This window comes from Melospiza melodia, chromosome 6, assembly GCF_035770615.1.
Source record: "Melospiza melodia melodia isolate bMelMel2 chromosome 6, bMelMel2.pri, whole genome shotgun sequence".
Classification (NCBI taxonomy): domain Eukaryota; kingdom Metazoa; phylum Chordata; class Aves; order Passeriformes; family Passerellidae; genus Melospiza; species Melospiza melodia.
The window spans coordinates 12,653,348-12,667,811 of record NC_086199.1 but is presented as its reverse complement, the minus strand read 5'-3'; the positions used below and the strand labels follow the sequence as shown (position 1 = coordinate 12,667,811).

The 14,464-nt window shown below is 49.5% G+C and overlaps 1 protein-coding gene across 1 annotated transcript; it reads left to right on the top strand.

The window, feature by feature from the left end:
• The first annotated feature begins 4,868 nt into the window (after positions 1 to 4,868).
• LOC134419725 (extracellular tyrosine-protein kinase PKDCC-like) lies at positions 4,869 to 14,139 on the top strand. Its single transcript, XM_063159362.1, has 8 exons — positions 4,869 to 4,988; positions 5,028 to 5,405; positions 5,577 to 5,699; positions 7,845 to 8,116; positions 9,242 to 9,321; positions 9,416 to 9,520; positions 10,977 to 11,153; positions 13,282 to 14,139. Exons 1-8 carry the CDS (start codon positions 4,869 to 4,871, stop codon positions 13,392 to 13,394), a joined length of 1,368 nt encoding a protein of 455 aa, XP_063015432.1. The 3' UTR covers positions 13,395 to 14,139.
• Positions 14,140 to 14,464: the final 325 nt, after the last annotated feature.

Sequence of the window (14,464 nt, the reverse complement as noted above, 5' to 3'; positions counted from 1 at the left end):
CAGTACCTGTATTGCAAGGGAAGGTTTAATCCATCTATCAATAGACCAGCTCTTCAAGGCCTTGTGCTGGAAATCTGATTATATCCTCCCAGACATTAATGAAAGCTCATTGGGAAGGCTGAGGACTCTTCAGCTGGACATGTGTTCCCAGGAGCTGATGCAGGATGTCCCATGCCAGGCAGGCTGGATGTGCTGGTGGCATAACAAATGTCTGAATCCTGGGAATGTGTCAAAGGCAGGGCAGTATCTTGGGGCTGTGGGGAGTGGGGGGGAAGCTGTGACAGGAGTGGCATATGCTATGGACAGCACACAGACAGCTCGACAGACCCTGGCAAATTGTGCTGTGGAAATGTGAGATGCCACCACACCAGGGCTCTGCTCAGTGCTACCAATGAACTAGCTGAGATCCATTAGTTACACACACCTAAGTGCCTTCTGCCACCTCTGCAGTGAGGTCAGGCACCTCCAAGGAGGGCTCAGGGGGGGTGTAGGCATGTTAAAATTCTGCAGTGAGTTCTGTGAGCCCTCACATGCCCAAGACTGGAGCTTCCTGACTGCTTTGTGCTTACCCTCCTCAGAGGATACTCTCCCTGCTCTCTCTGCAAGCCCAAATGCCATCCAGCTCTTACAGGACCACGGGCCCAGGCCTTGCTCTTTTTCCTGCATCCAGGAGTGTCTCCTGTCAGGCTGATTGCCTCCCAGCAGATGGCAAGCACTCCTTGCTGATGCACCCAACAGCAGCAGCACTCCTCAGCCTTCACAGCTCCTCTCTTCAGCCTTCACAGCTCCTCTCTTAGGTCAGGCTCTCCTCATACTGGAGGAGGTGGTGGCCTGTGGGCCATGCAAATGCCCTGCAGTGTTCTCATGGTTTCATCCAGAACCTCTAGTCAGGAGGTCATCCTTTGTCTGACCAAAAAAAAAAAAAAAAAAAAAACCCATACAAACGAAATAAAAACCAAACAAACCCAAACAAACAATCCAAAAAAACCCCAAACCAAGCAAGTTCAGCTGCTTCCTAGTGCCCTATATGCCAACTGGGTGCTGGCATCAGCTTTGCTAAACCCTGTTGAGAAAGCTCAGACCAGAAGTGCCTAGGGAGACAGCTGTGCCTGCCATGGGCTGCAAGAACACCTGGGAGCTGCAGCTGTCTTGGACACCACAAAAAATGACAGGTTTTCTTCCTGCTGGGGAAGAGAAACATAATTTCAGTTCTAGGCAATCATTATTGCACCAAGCTCTTGGCTGGGGTTCCTGGCTGGTAAGGCAAAAAAGCAGAGCAAGGTCTGTCTCCCTAGTTCACTTGCTTGTAGGAAGGTATCATACCTGCATCTGACTTTCTCTTACCCTTTTCCTGGCTCTTGGGCAATACAAAGAGAAATCTGGAAATGGCTGCTGGGGTGGTTTTTTCCTGGGTGCCACCCAGGCACGGCCACACACAGGCCAGGCGAGTCAGCGTTGCATGCCTGGAGGCTGGATGCAAGAGGCTTTCTCAGTTGACAGGGAGTGCAAAGCCAGACTGTTCAGGCTGCCCCTGCACTCTGCAGGGAAGTGCCTGCCCTCCAGCAGCTCCCCTGGCTTTCACCCTGCCTCAGATGTGCACACTTGCAGCTGGACAGGAACTGTCTGGAGGCAGCCAGAGCTCAGCTGGCAGGAGTCAGGGGAACTGCTGCCCTCAAAGGCAAGGGCACCAGTGATGACATGCATTCCCAAGAGTCTTTATTAGAGCTGTCTGAGTCTTCCTCCTGTTCTGAAGTGGCTGCTGCAGGTTTCTTTGATCCCTCTCCCAGACCTATAAACTCCTGGCCTCCCCTTCTGGACTGATGCCCAGGACTTTCATGTGTGTGCTCAGAGTGAAAACTTTCCCCCCAGGATTTCTCCCCAGGTTTTTTATGCTAACCCAAGAGCTTGATCCTATCCCTTGTAGATCAGTGTCAGAGACAAGAAACAGGGAAATGCTCGTGCCTAGATCTCTTGGGATAGGAGGGAACTAGCTAGGGAAATTGTACCCAGAGGTGTCTGTCTGTCAGAAGGCAAACACTTTCAGTGTTGGCATGGGAAAATGGGATGCTTTCTCACCTCAGTTAGTCTGGAGCACAGGAGACTCCCAAAATTTCATCTACACTTCATGTACAGACTCATCACGTTTTGAGAAAGGAGCCCAGCTAGCATTAGTGCCAGGACAATTTTTCATGAGAGGAATCTCATTCCAGCCCTTACAGGAAGCCAGAAAAAGCTAAGAAGCATGGGATTCAATCACACTTATTGAAATTATAGCACAGTGTGATATTTTCTGAACAGTAGACAGCCTTCTGCTCCATCTATAGCCTATAAAGGAATGAATGTAGATAAGAAAGTGTAAGATACTGGTGGGCCTAGGGGAGCACACAGGTTAACCATGTGTGGATTTGCACTTGGGGGGGTTGTATGATGAGAGCTGCAACAGGAGGCCTTTCCTGGATTTAAGCAGCCTCTGCTGCTGGGACCATGCAATGACAAAGCAGATATCTGTGGCATGTCTGCTCCACACAGAGCTCACATGCTATCAAAGGCAATAAATTCAGGCAGAACCCTCCAAGGAACTAAAAGACACTCAAATGACCACATACTCCCCTGCTACATCCCTGCTGCAGCACTTTGCTATGTTTCCCATTTCAGGTGTCAGCTCTGTCAAGCAAGGCCACCTCTTGTGCCATAGTCTGCAAAAAGCCTTGCACAGCAGAGCCATGGTCTTGGCAGGAATCCCTAAGTGCTACTGTAGAGCAAGTAAATAATCATTTTTTATGTATCTGTGAGTCTTCTCTAATAGGTTTTGTTGAGGACAGGCAGAAATTAGATAATAGTACACACAGCTGGCATCTATTCCCTTGGAAACACAGGTAAAAATGTATTTAATGCCTCCCCAGTGGCAATGAATATTCATTACTACGACACAGATGTATACTTGATTTGAAAATAAGAACAGTAATTAAAGAGCTATTAAGGTTAAAAAGCAACAAAGGAAATTCAGCTACTCAAAGAGCTGTTCTGGGATCAGCTTCTGACCTGTCTGTGCATGGGTAAGCACAGGAGGCCTGGGATTTTCCACTTGATTATTTCACATGTAGGCAGACCGTTTGTTTGGCTGTCCCTCCTCAAACTCTGCCATCTGGAAATGACCTGAGTTCAGAGTTCATTTCTCCTGCTCTCTTACTGAACAGCTGTGCTCTGCTGAGGTACTTTGTCTCATTGGCTGCTCCAGTGGTATTGTACCAACAAGAAGTGAAAGGGAAACTTTCTGCAGGCTTTTGGGAAGGAAGCTATTTTAAAGTGATCATTTATATACATTATTTTTATTAAAATAGCGTTGAGAATCACCAGTTGTGATAGCTGACTTGCTGTCATCTCTGAAAATCTCCATCCCACTGGCCATGACATTGAAGTTGAATTTCTTAGGGGTGTTTCACAAAGGTTCCTTTGCAGGGGTGACTTGTGGCCGTGACCCCAGCAGTGCACACAGAGAGTTATGAGTGAACCAGAGAGAGGTACTGGCACTGCTGTGCATGGAGGTGGAGATGGAGCAGATGTGCCCGAGGCCAGTGCAGCACTGCAGAACTGAGGTCCCACTGCTGGATCCCAGCCAGGGCACACCCTGTGCAGTCTCACCCACTGTGTGCCAGCGTGTGACCTGCCAGAAGCTGCAGGCTCTCAGCAGGGCTGTGCCACAGGAACAGGGCAGCAGCATCCTCCAAGCCCAGCTGTGCCATGCATCACCTGCTCCCTCTCTGGGGAGGGTCTAGTTATGCCACTGAAAACATTGGGGCAGAAAATGAAGCAGACCAGGTGCAGAGGCAGACTATTATTTTAATTTCTAACTCGGTAGCATAAACATAAATAAAAAACGGAATCCACCCACTTGGCTGTTGTTTCAGGCTGCTCAGTGAGGAGAGTTAACTGCGTATTGCCTAAATTAGAAGCAGACAAACTGCATCTGCCTTTGCCCTAAACTAACCTGACTGGCTTTCTGCACAGCAGAGCCCGGTGCAGATACGTGTCTAAAAGCAGTGACGGAGCCAGTGACAGGGACCTGTCACCTCTCGCACCCGCGTCGGAAACTTTCCTGTCCTGCTCAGGTACACGTGTGTCACAGAAGGCAGCCCTGAGCTGTGTCACCATCGACACTGATCGATCTCATCGCCTCACAAACGACAGATGTGTGTTTTCTGCCTGCACTGGCTGGCTTTGCTGGAGGATGGGTTCGGTTTGGTTTTTTTTCCCCCTGGAAAAAATTCCAATTCCGTGCTTAGGCAGTGTATTACTGATTCAACCTCATAGGGTTTATCCTTCTAATAAGAGAAACTGCCAGTGTTTGCTCTTCTTAGAAACCGAACCTGAGAGTTGTAAGCGGCAGGGAAACGCGATATCCCAGTTCTCACTGCTTTTAACCCGTCGTACACCCCTCGGCTGTAATCTGCGGTACCCTCTAGCAGGGCTGACGATATTCCCGCCCGTGAAACCCGCGTGTTCTGCTATAAAAAGCCGTCGTGGAGCGTGGCCGGGTGTCTGCGGGGATGTGCCGCTCGCACCCGGCACCTCCGATTCCCACCCCGGGCCACCTCCTGAAAGACCGCTAAGGCTGCTCCGCCGCCTCCCCTCCCTGGGCGGTCCGTGCCGCCGCTGCCCCGTGCGCCCGCGGGGCCGGGCCGGGCCGTGCCGAGCCGGGCGGGCGGGGTGGGGGCGCCGGGGGCCCGACACGCCCCCTCGGTGGCGCTCGGCTTGCCGGCGCGGCGGAGGGCGGGCGGCAGCGCGGCAGAGCCGGGCGGGCAGCGGGAGCCGGGCGGGCAGCGGGAGCCGGGCGGGCAGCGGGAGCCGGGCGCGCAGCCCCGCTCTCCATGGCGGCGGCGGCGGCGGCGGCGGGGCGGGCGCGGCGCGGAGCTCGGCTGAGCGCGGCCGCGCTGCTGGCGCTCCCGGCCCTGGCGCTGCTGGCGCTGCTGGCGCTCCCGGCGATGCCGGCCGGCCGCGGTGCCGGTGCCCGTGGCGGTGAGGCGCAGCCGGGCAGATTCTCGCCGCCGCTGCTGCTGCCGCCGGGCTTGCGGGAGGAGCTGCGGCAAAGGCGGCGCGACCTGCGGCGGCTGGAGGCGGCGGCGGGCGGCGGGGAGGCGGCGGCCGCGGCGGGGCTGGGCTGCGGCGACCTGAGCCGGGCCACGGCCGTCAGCGTGCTGGGCTGGGGCTTCACCAAGGTGGTGGCGCGGGCGGCGCTGGCGGGCGGGGGCACCGTGGCGCTCAAGTCGGTGCACGGGGCGGGCCGGGAGGTGCGGCGCTGCGTGCAGCGGTACGGGGCTCCGGCCGGCTGCCGCCGCCTGGCCGCCTACAAGCTGCTCAAGGAGGTGACGCTGCTGCAGCGCCTGCAGCACCCCGGCATCGTCAAGGTACGGCGGGGCGGGAGGATGCGGGAGGCGCTGCCTGGGCACGGCGGGGCGGGGGAATTGCTGCCGGGGCTGAGCCGGTCCGCCCGTGGTGCCCACGCTGTCCTCGGGCGGCCGAGATCTGCTGGCACTGGCAGCGACATCGCCCCGACCGTGGCTTCTGCTCTCCCGCAGCTGCACGGCCAATGCTATGACAACAGCGGAGATGCTGAGCTGCGGGTCACAGCCATGCTGGAGCTGGGATCCCCGCTGGAGATGATTCAGCTCCTGCAGACCCCCTGGGAGGAAAGATTTAAAGTAAGAAAACAAAGCAAAGGAGTTTTATCAGTCGCTTTTAGACCACAAACTGGGCAAACCGGCGAAGAGCCGGTGGTGACCGCTGGGACAAACGGGATTCTCCTGCTGACACTCTGTTTGATCCCGCAAATTGTCTGTAAATCGTTTCCTTTTCATTTCTTTAAAATCACATTAACACAGTCCTTGCTTGGTATCTCACGGTGAGTTTCTTTCTCCATAGAGCGATGTTAAAAGAACTTCATCTGGGAGGAGATAGACACAAAATCGTACTCGGTGCTGGGGCCGTGGTTAATGCCTTCGATTACACGATAGCGTTCATTTTGCCTTTATACTCCCTATACATACATACATACATATATATATATATATATATATATATATATATATGCAGAAGGGCTTTGGTCAGGATGCCCCTCGGCTACCTGAGTCTGACTTGGGAAACCCACATCACCATGCTCGAGTCTGTGTGTGGTTTGCTGTGTGTTACCTGTTCCAGGCAACAAGCTGAGCAAGCTGACCCTCGCCATGGGTTTATGTGGTGTTTCTGATTTTGGCCCTTTAGGAATTATTGTAGTAAAATCACTACTAAATTGCTTTTCTCCTGCTGCAGGTGCTAGGATTGCAGCCCTTCTAGTGAGATCTGCCTCATCTCCTCGGCATCCTGCACAGGTTCCCATATGCTCCCCAGGAATATAAATGACTTGTGGCATGGCACTTACTTTGGTTATAGCTTGTTTTGCAGTTTGCCTCTAGAGCTCAGTTGGGGGTTCAATACTACTTGTTTGGGTGCCAGGGGGCAAAAAAACCCCATCATGTAGAAAAGCAAGGGTATCTTAGTGTCAGCAAGAAATGCTTTGGGCAAAATAAAATCACAACAAAAGTCCTAAAATAAAATTTCTGTCTGCATGTGGTCCTGAATGCTGAAGGGGAGCCTTGCCATGTGAGCCAGAGGGGGATTGTGGCAACCGCTCGCTGAGCTGTGGGATGCACAGCTGGGATTCTTATGATTGCTTCCCTAAACAAGTTAAAATAGTATCAGAGCTTCCACAGTCATTTCTCTTGGCTTGGGGAGTTTTACTTTCTTCAATTCCTTACTGGCTTCTACATAGCTTTCCTAGCACCTCATCTTCTTAAGCGTGCCAAAGTCTCCCGTGATGCTGGATTAGCTGGTGGTAAAGTTTGGTGTGGTGGCATTAGAGACTTTAACAACCTCCTGACTGCAGAAGACACTAGCTCAGAATTACCCTGGCACTGTCTAGTCCTGTTTCCTAATTAGGGTGTCCAAACGTACGGGATTCCCTTGTTATGAGCCACATCAGATACCAGGGATGGTGTGAGCTGTTCCAAGGGAGAAATCCCTTGCGCTGCACAGATCGCTATCGGCAGTGGCGAGGGGTGACGTGGGGCTGCCTGGCACACCCAGCTGAGCAGGCACTTTGTCTGATGCCAGGGCTCCTGATACTGAATGGAAACTGCTGCAAAAAGCTGCTTGAACAAAGTGCTGGTGCAGTATAAATGCACTTCTCTAGCTCTGGTTTCTATAAAAATAATTTACCAAGCTTTCTGCTGGGTCAGGTATTGTCTGGCCTTTCACTGCTGCCAGAAAGTTGTCATAAAAGCAAAAAAGCTGGCAAAAAATACACTCCAATCCTTGACTAATTCTTCAGAAGCATGATTGTGTGCCCAAATTCAAACTGCTGAGGGATGCAGCAAGGCATGAATCTGGTATTAATGACCATGGAGCCTCAGTCTGTATTGACCAGCATGGGGGAAGGGAGGGGAATCTATTAATTTTATGCCAGACTGGGAAAAACCCTTCTGATTTCAACTGGCAAATCAATATAGCTCCTGAAACATGAAGACTGCTATTGTTTTCCTCACAGCTTTCTCCTCTAGCTCTTCTGACTGCAAATGTCTCTTTTTGTGTACACACATTTTTAAAAAATGTTGCTAAACTACTTACCAGTCAAATCCTGTGGCAATGTTGATAATAAATTTTGTAGCATACATATAATTACCTTTTAAGTTCTGTATGCCTTTTTTCTCTTTTAATTTAATTGAATGCCCTCCCCTTTGTTCTACTTCCAATTTAATAGCTGTTTTTCATCTGTTTTTTTCCATGCATATTCATCTTCTCTTTCTCAGATTTGCCTGAGTCTTGTGAAACTGCTGTTTTACTTGGCACATTCCCCCCTGGGTTCAATAGCCCTCTTGGATTTCCAGCCAAGGCAGTTTGTTATGGTGGATGGAAACCTAAAAGTGACAGACATGGATGATGCCAGCACCGAGGAGCTGTCTTGCAGGGAAGATAATGACTGCACACTCGACTTCCCTACCAGAAGTTTCCCTCTCAAGTGCTCCGTGGCTGGGAAATGTGAAGGAATAAATGAGAAGAAGAATCTGTTCAATGCATATCGGTATGTCCAGCTGCGAGGGGGAAGATTTGGGGTGGCTGAGCTCACACCCTGCCATGTAGCCTGTAGCACCTTGTTCTTCGTAAGAATCATAAGAATCATGTGGTGATTCCCCTCACCTCTGTCAAAGTGTAGTTAGGAATCACTTTGAAGCAAGTTATTTTCCTTATAAGGCAGGAAAATAGTGCCGTTGTTGTCTGGTGGGAATGAAGGCATCTTTCTTCTGCTGCTCCCTTTCCCCAACGCCCTCTAAAAACTTGCCCCAGAGCTTGCACCTGTAAATTTGCTGTTTGCCAAACAAACCCCAGTGCTTGACATCCACGGGCCGTGCTTGCTGAAGGCAGTGGCAGTGCAGGCTACCTGCCAAACCCCACCAGCTGTGAGTCCCATTGTTGGGAACAGGCTGCCCAGTGCTTCCCTTCATCTCCAAATCTCCCTGTGAGCTCCCATGGGAGAGCAGGGGGCAGGTAAAGGCAAAGAGATGAGGCTGCTGCAGCACTTCCCATGGGCCATCAGCTGAAAACTCAGGGACTTTTGCTCACCACTGATGCTTGGCAGGTCACATCCTGGAGGGAAGCCTTGGCAGCTGGATATTTGCACAGAAGGACTTAGCGAGGCAGCCTGGATTTCCAGTGCTAAAGGGTAAATCCCTGCATAGATTATTGCAGCCTTGCTGTTGTCCCTGTCTCTTGTGCACTTGTTCCCTAGGACAGGAATTTTTTTGTATAACAGTCAGTAAATGAGTCATGCTGACTTTTCAGGGGCAATAAGAAGCCCAAACTTTTTCAGGGCAAGAGAAGGATCTTGTATGAGTCTTTTACGCAGGTTTTTTTTTTTTTGTTTTTGGTGGGAAATACATTTCTTAGTATACAAAAATGACCCAGGGGAATGAGGGGAAGCTTTATTGCATGAAGCTTTGCAAGGTAGATTTCATGCAGCAAGGATCAGGCTTTCAGCCCAACTCACAGGAACCATCTGAGACACCAAGATGTGCTCAAACATAACTTTGTAACCAAAGCAGACTTACTAGTTGCATATGGATAATCAAGTCACGGGAAAATGTAGACAACTTAATCACCAGGGAAATGAAGGCACTGTATTCTAATCAGCCTGTGGGATTTTTTGCAGGTATTTTTTCACCTATCTTTTGCCACACTCTGCACCACCAGCTTTGCGGCCCCTTTTGAGTGATATTCTGAATGCAACAGGTACCAGCTAATATTCATAAACTTCTTTATTAGAAGTCTCTAAATGGTATTTCATGGAGTTGTTTATCTTTGTCATATTTTTCCTTAAATGTAGGTGATTTGCGATATGGAATAAATGAAACCCTGAGAGCTTTTGAAAAGGTTTTACATCTGTACAAGTCTGGGCTCTATCTTCAGAAAAGACCTCTTCTTTTAAAAGGTAGTTGATTTTGAATACTCTAAGTAAAGTAACTGCTGAGGGAATGAGGCACTTGGTAACTGGTCAAATTCTGATCTCCCCTAGGTTTAGGCAGTTTATAGTCACTAGGAAAAGCACCAAAAATATCTTTTTTTGAGCAGGCTTTTGTGTTGTTTTTTTTTTTTTTTTTTTTTTTTTTTTTAATCCATGGGAGCTCTGCATGGTTTTGAAACCCTGTGTTTTGCAAAGTAAAAGCAGTGCAGACAAACTGCATGGACATGTGTTTGCACTGCTTCTAAATACTCTTTTCATAATGAACATCAGTGTCTCAAGGGAATGTGTTTGGGATTGAGTGGCTCCTTATCCTTTGGGCCAACAGGTCAGTTTTCAGGGCTGATATTCAAACTTCCAATTTGACTGTGTGGCTTCTGTCTGCTGAGCACAGATTATGGAAACGTAGAGTGGGCAGGTGACAGCACCAAGATGAATGTGGCAGGGTACCTGGAGCCTCGGTGCCCTCTAAGTTCCTTTTCTCTGAAGATCTTTCTATTGGACCTGTGCATGGATAAATGTGCCTTTATGAGGTGCATTCCTCTGAAAAGGACCCATTCAGTGGTAGAGATGAGGCTGATCAAAAGGAAGTTTCAAAAATCCAGTGGTTACTGTGGCTTGTGTTTTCCTGAGCATTCACATGAGGTGGTGGGTGATGGTGGCTTGCAGAAGGAAATCTCTTTGCATGTGAAAGAACTATAATTTGCACTGTTACAACAAAGATATCTGGTCATTTGCATGGAAGGACCAGCAGCTTTAACAGGAATTACTGGTATTTTCCAACAACACCTGTCTATTGGCTTTGCACTGTGCCAAAATGATCACCATCCTAGAGGTGTGGGGAGAGACTCCTAGCAGTGAGTCCTCCTATCCTGAACAACACCTGCTCAGGCTTGTCGGGTCTCTTTGTCAGATCTTTTGTCAGGAGCAGGATCAGGCCTCCCTTTCCCCAGAGGGGTTCCTCAATCTCCTGTTTCTGTGGGTGGCACCATGACGGGCGGGTCAGTCTGTGCCCCGTGTAGCTTGGTGCTGGATCTGTGACGAGCTTCTGCTGTTGAGGCTGGGGTGTAGGAGAGGCTGTTTGGAGGTTGGCTTTCCAGGGAAAACATGGAGGGGCTGTGGCTTTGCACAGCAGCCTCCTCCTCTCACCCACCCCTGCAGTGGCACCCCTGTCCCTTTGCCCTTGAGACCTCTGACCCCTCTCCTACATCTCTGGGGGAGTTGCTGTCCTGTGCTCCGCTGCAGGACCAAAGAGCAAAGTTTGGGTTTCTTTTAGCTTTGCAGCTCCACCTCACTCCACCTTGGCGGGTCAGTTCAGTCTGTCAGCATTGCAATTCTTTTGAGTTTCACTGATTGTGTAGTGCAGCCAGTCTCTGGAAGTGCACCTGGAGTGTTTCCCCAGACTGTCCCCTCTTTCTGTCCCCAGACTACATCTCCCTGAAGGGTTTCCGGACGGTGGAAGGGGAAGGCCACAAGTGCTGGCCCTCCTACAGCCACCTGGGCTGCCTGCTCTCCATCCACAGCGCCGAGGAGGCCGCTGCCATCTGTAACTCCCAGCTGCACTGTCACAGCTTCATTGTCACTCAGCACAGGACCTGGACAGGTGAGCTTGGCCAGGGTGGCAGGGTGCTGCAGTTCATTGCAGCCCCAAGATATGTGAAAAGACTCTGTTTCGGCCCGTCCGTTCAAAGAATGAGTTGGAGCTCTTCGATTTTTGGTCTCAGAGTTGTTTATTGTATCTTATCTATAAAAGTTTTTCTCCTGCCCCACCGAGGTCAGCTCAGCAGGACAGCCAGCAGCACTCTGACCGCCACCAAGGCAGTGTTGTCTCTATACTACAAACTACATATAACATGTTTACAATCACTTTCCAATACCTATCACCTGTGTTAGACAGTGAGGTTCTATTCTAAACCAATCCCAAAGTGCCAGCATCACAGCAGAAGATGGAGGTAGAGAAGAAGAAGGAGAAGAAGGAGAAGGAGGAGGAGAAGGAGAAGGAAGAGAAGAAGAAGAAGAAGGAGAAGGAGGAGGAGAAGGAGAAGGAAGAGAAGAAGAAGAAGAAGAAGAAGAAGAAGAAGAAGAAGAAGAAGAAGAAGAAGAAGAAGAAGAAGAAAGGCTAGACACGCCCAAGTCCTTCCATCTTGTTCCCAAGACCCCCCACTCTAAAAATCCCAAAATCTACCTTTTCACCCAGTGATAACTTTGTTATTAAACTTCTGTGGCTTTCAGGTCTTCATACAAAGCTGGCAATTTGCTCCACGGGTCATAATCAAATCCCCAGGTGTTGTGGGCTCTGTGCCAGGGTCTCTGAGCCCCTGGCAGGGGTCCTGGCAGCTCTGGACACCTGGAGGGATGTCCTGAGTCCCGACAGGCAGGGTGACAGGGTGCTGCCACGTGGTGCTGCTGCCTTCCTCCATAGTGCCTTGAGTCTACAGGCACATCTGAAAGCTGCCTTCCTTATCCTCAAGCTCAGATGGCTGCCACTGTGGGCATCCAGAAATCCCCTGAGTGTTTGTAAGGAGACACAAGAGTAATTATGTTCTCTCTCTGCACCTTTTTTCCTCTACAAATCTTTCTCAGGACTGCCAGGTGTTGTTAAACACTTACTCATTTCTTGCAGAGATGGCTTCACTTTGGTGTTAGGCTAAACAATCCCTGTGGTATGTATAGTTTGCAGAGCTGTGGGGATTTTAGAGATGAAAGGAGCTGTGTAAAAGAAGGTGGTTACTATTGTTATAATTAAAAGAATCATAGCTTACAAGTTGTTATCCCCTCTATCAAAACTAAAGCCCCAAGCCAAGGGATTTCCAGAATGTCCCTGTAATTAGCTCTGATTATAGCCTCTTGCAGTTAGCATGTTTTCAGAATTATTTTAAATGATCCCATTTAGCTGACACTTCAAGCATGGGCTAAATTGTTTCTTGAAGTAAAACACTAAATGAGGTAAATGAGTGTTTTCACTCACAATGATGCTGAAGGATCATGTTTTGTCAGTTCACAGGACATTTTAAAAAACCCCCTAAACTACCAAAAATGCAGCTTTTCTGAGGGCTTGTGTGCAATTGGCATGTGGCAAATTAGTTATGTAAGAGCAGTTACATGGATGCAACATAAATCTCTTAGAGCCACCAAGTTCCACACCAGCGATGGATTGTGTGAGTTGTGCCTAACACAGCACACGTGGCTCCCTCACAGGGCAGCTGTTAGTGCTCTGTGCAGTGCCTGCCTGGAAGGAATCCTGCTTGAAACCACAGTGAGGATGCAGGAGAAGCACTGGGACAGGGACCCTTTCTGCAGTGCCTTGTTGGGGTGCTGATCCCTGACATCCTGCACCATGCCTGAGGTCTTTAGTGCTTCCCTTCCTGGCATTTTTCTTCCTTGCAGTTTCATGGCTCATCTTTGCAGCCAAGGATGCCAGAACTGTGTGGCTGAAATGCCAAGTGCCTGAGTTTGCCAGCTGGGTTAATGAGAGCTGTGGGAATGTGCTGGTCTCTCCTAGGGCTGCTTGGTAAAGCAAAGCAAGATGCAAAAGCCTCTGGGGTTGAGTGATGCATTCCTTGTGCACACTGAGCATCTGGAATTTACTGGGAGTGTAAAACACATCTATGGCAGGGCAGAGTGACCCTCCATTGAGCAAGCAGTGTGTTCCTGTGCCTTTTGCAATAAATAGCATGGGTCAAGGTGAGCCTCTCCCCTCTATTAAACTTGCATTTTTATTTCCTTTCCAGGACGCCCGCTCGCCTCATTCCAGAGTAGCTGGACTGATTTAGTACCGGATACCAACGCCGTGGTCTATATTAAACGTTCAGCTTCCTCAGGGGAAAGACTTGAAAGACAATGAGATCACATAAAATGATCCTGGGAGGAACAAACTGCTGGGGAGAATTTCATCTGCTGGAAAGAATGACATGTTTTATTTTGCTTTGGGATGGGATCTCCCTGCCAGCTCAGATAGAGTCAAATGCTGCTGTCTCCTTGATCAAAGCTCAAATTTCTCATTGCTGCTCCACTAGCTTCTTTTCTGTTCCCACACTGCTGTTCCACATAAATGGTCTCAGTTTTAGTCAGATGTTGCTAGACTGTGCAATACTTAGCTTTGCTGCTTTGGCCAGCTTGTCAGCCAAGAAATAGAAATAGCTGCAAGGGATCCAGCTTGGGTAGGCTTAGTTATTTCAGTCACCTCCAAAAATCTACAGATGATGCACTTTGGAGAAGGCAACGGCTCTTTCTGCAGCTGCAAACTGGGTTTTCTTACTGCTGCAAATGTAAATTTCAGTGATGAGGCCAAGGTTGCAGGGTTGGGATCCATAACCAGAGGTTGATGATGGGGGTGGTCCTCCAAGGAGGGTCCTGATTCAGTTCCTTCCATGCAAGGGAGGGAAGTGGTGTACAGGTCAACACTGGACCCAAATATCTGTGTGTTTGGATGCAGGATTTGGGGTTGATCCTATGTGATTTCTAATACCAGCTCCCATGTATCAACCTTGAAGGTTTTTCTCTGTTACTTTCCATGAAAGAGCAAGACATTCAAATTATTTATATGTAAGGTGTGACTTTGTATGATAAAGAATGACTCTTTATCCTAAGCATGCTGTGAGAAGTTGGTTTTTTTTTTTCCTTTAATTGCCTAAGTCTTTACTGCAACCCAATGAAGAAATGCCAGTGTTTCCTACCTTCAGTGTTTCCTCACCTAGCATTGTTGCCCACTCCTGAGGCCAGCCTGTGAGTGCTCCAAGCAGTGTATGAATGTTCCTGAGCGCCCTTGGACACTCAGCTCCTGAAGGACACTGTGGCTGTACTTGCAGGCTTCTGAGCATAGAGGAGACTGTGTGGTCCCAAGAGCCTCCTGCAACTGCCCTTTGCTAAAACTGTAGATCTGGCCTCTGAAAAATAGCTGGGGTTAGTATAATT

Coding starts and splice junctions, on each gene's coding strand:
- LOC134419725 (XM_063159362.1), top strand. CDS start 4,869: ATGGCGGCGGCGGCGGCGGCGGCGGGGCGGGCGCGGCGCGGAGCTCGG. Junction 5,406..5,576: donor AGCACCCCGGCATCGTCAAG/GTACGGCGGGGC, acceptor GCTCTCCCGCAG/CTGCACGGCCAATGCTATGA. Junction 9,521..10,976: donor AAGACCTCTTCTTTTAAAAG/GTAGTTGATTTT, acceptor TTCTGTCCCCAG/ACTACATCTCCCTGAAGGGT.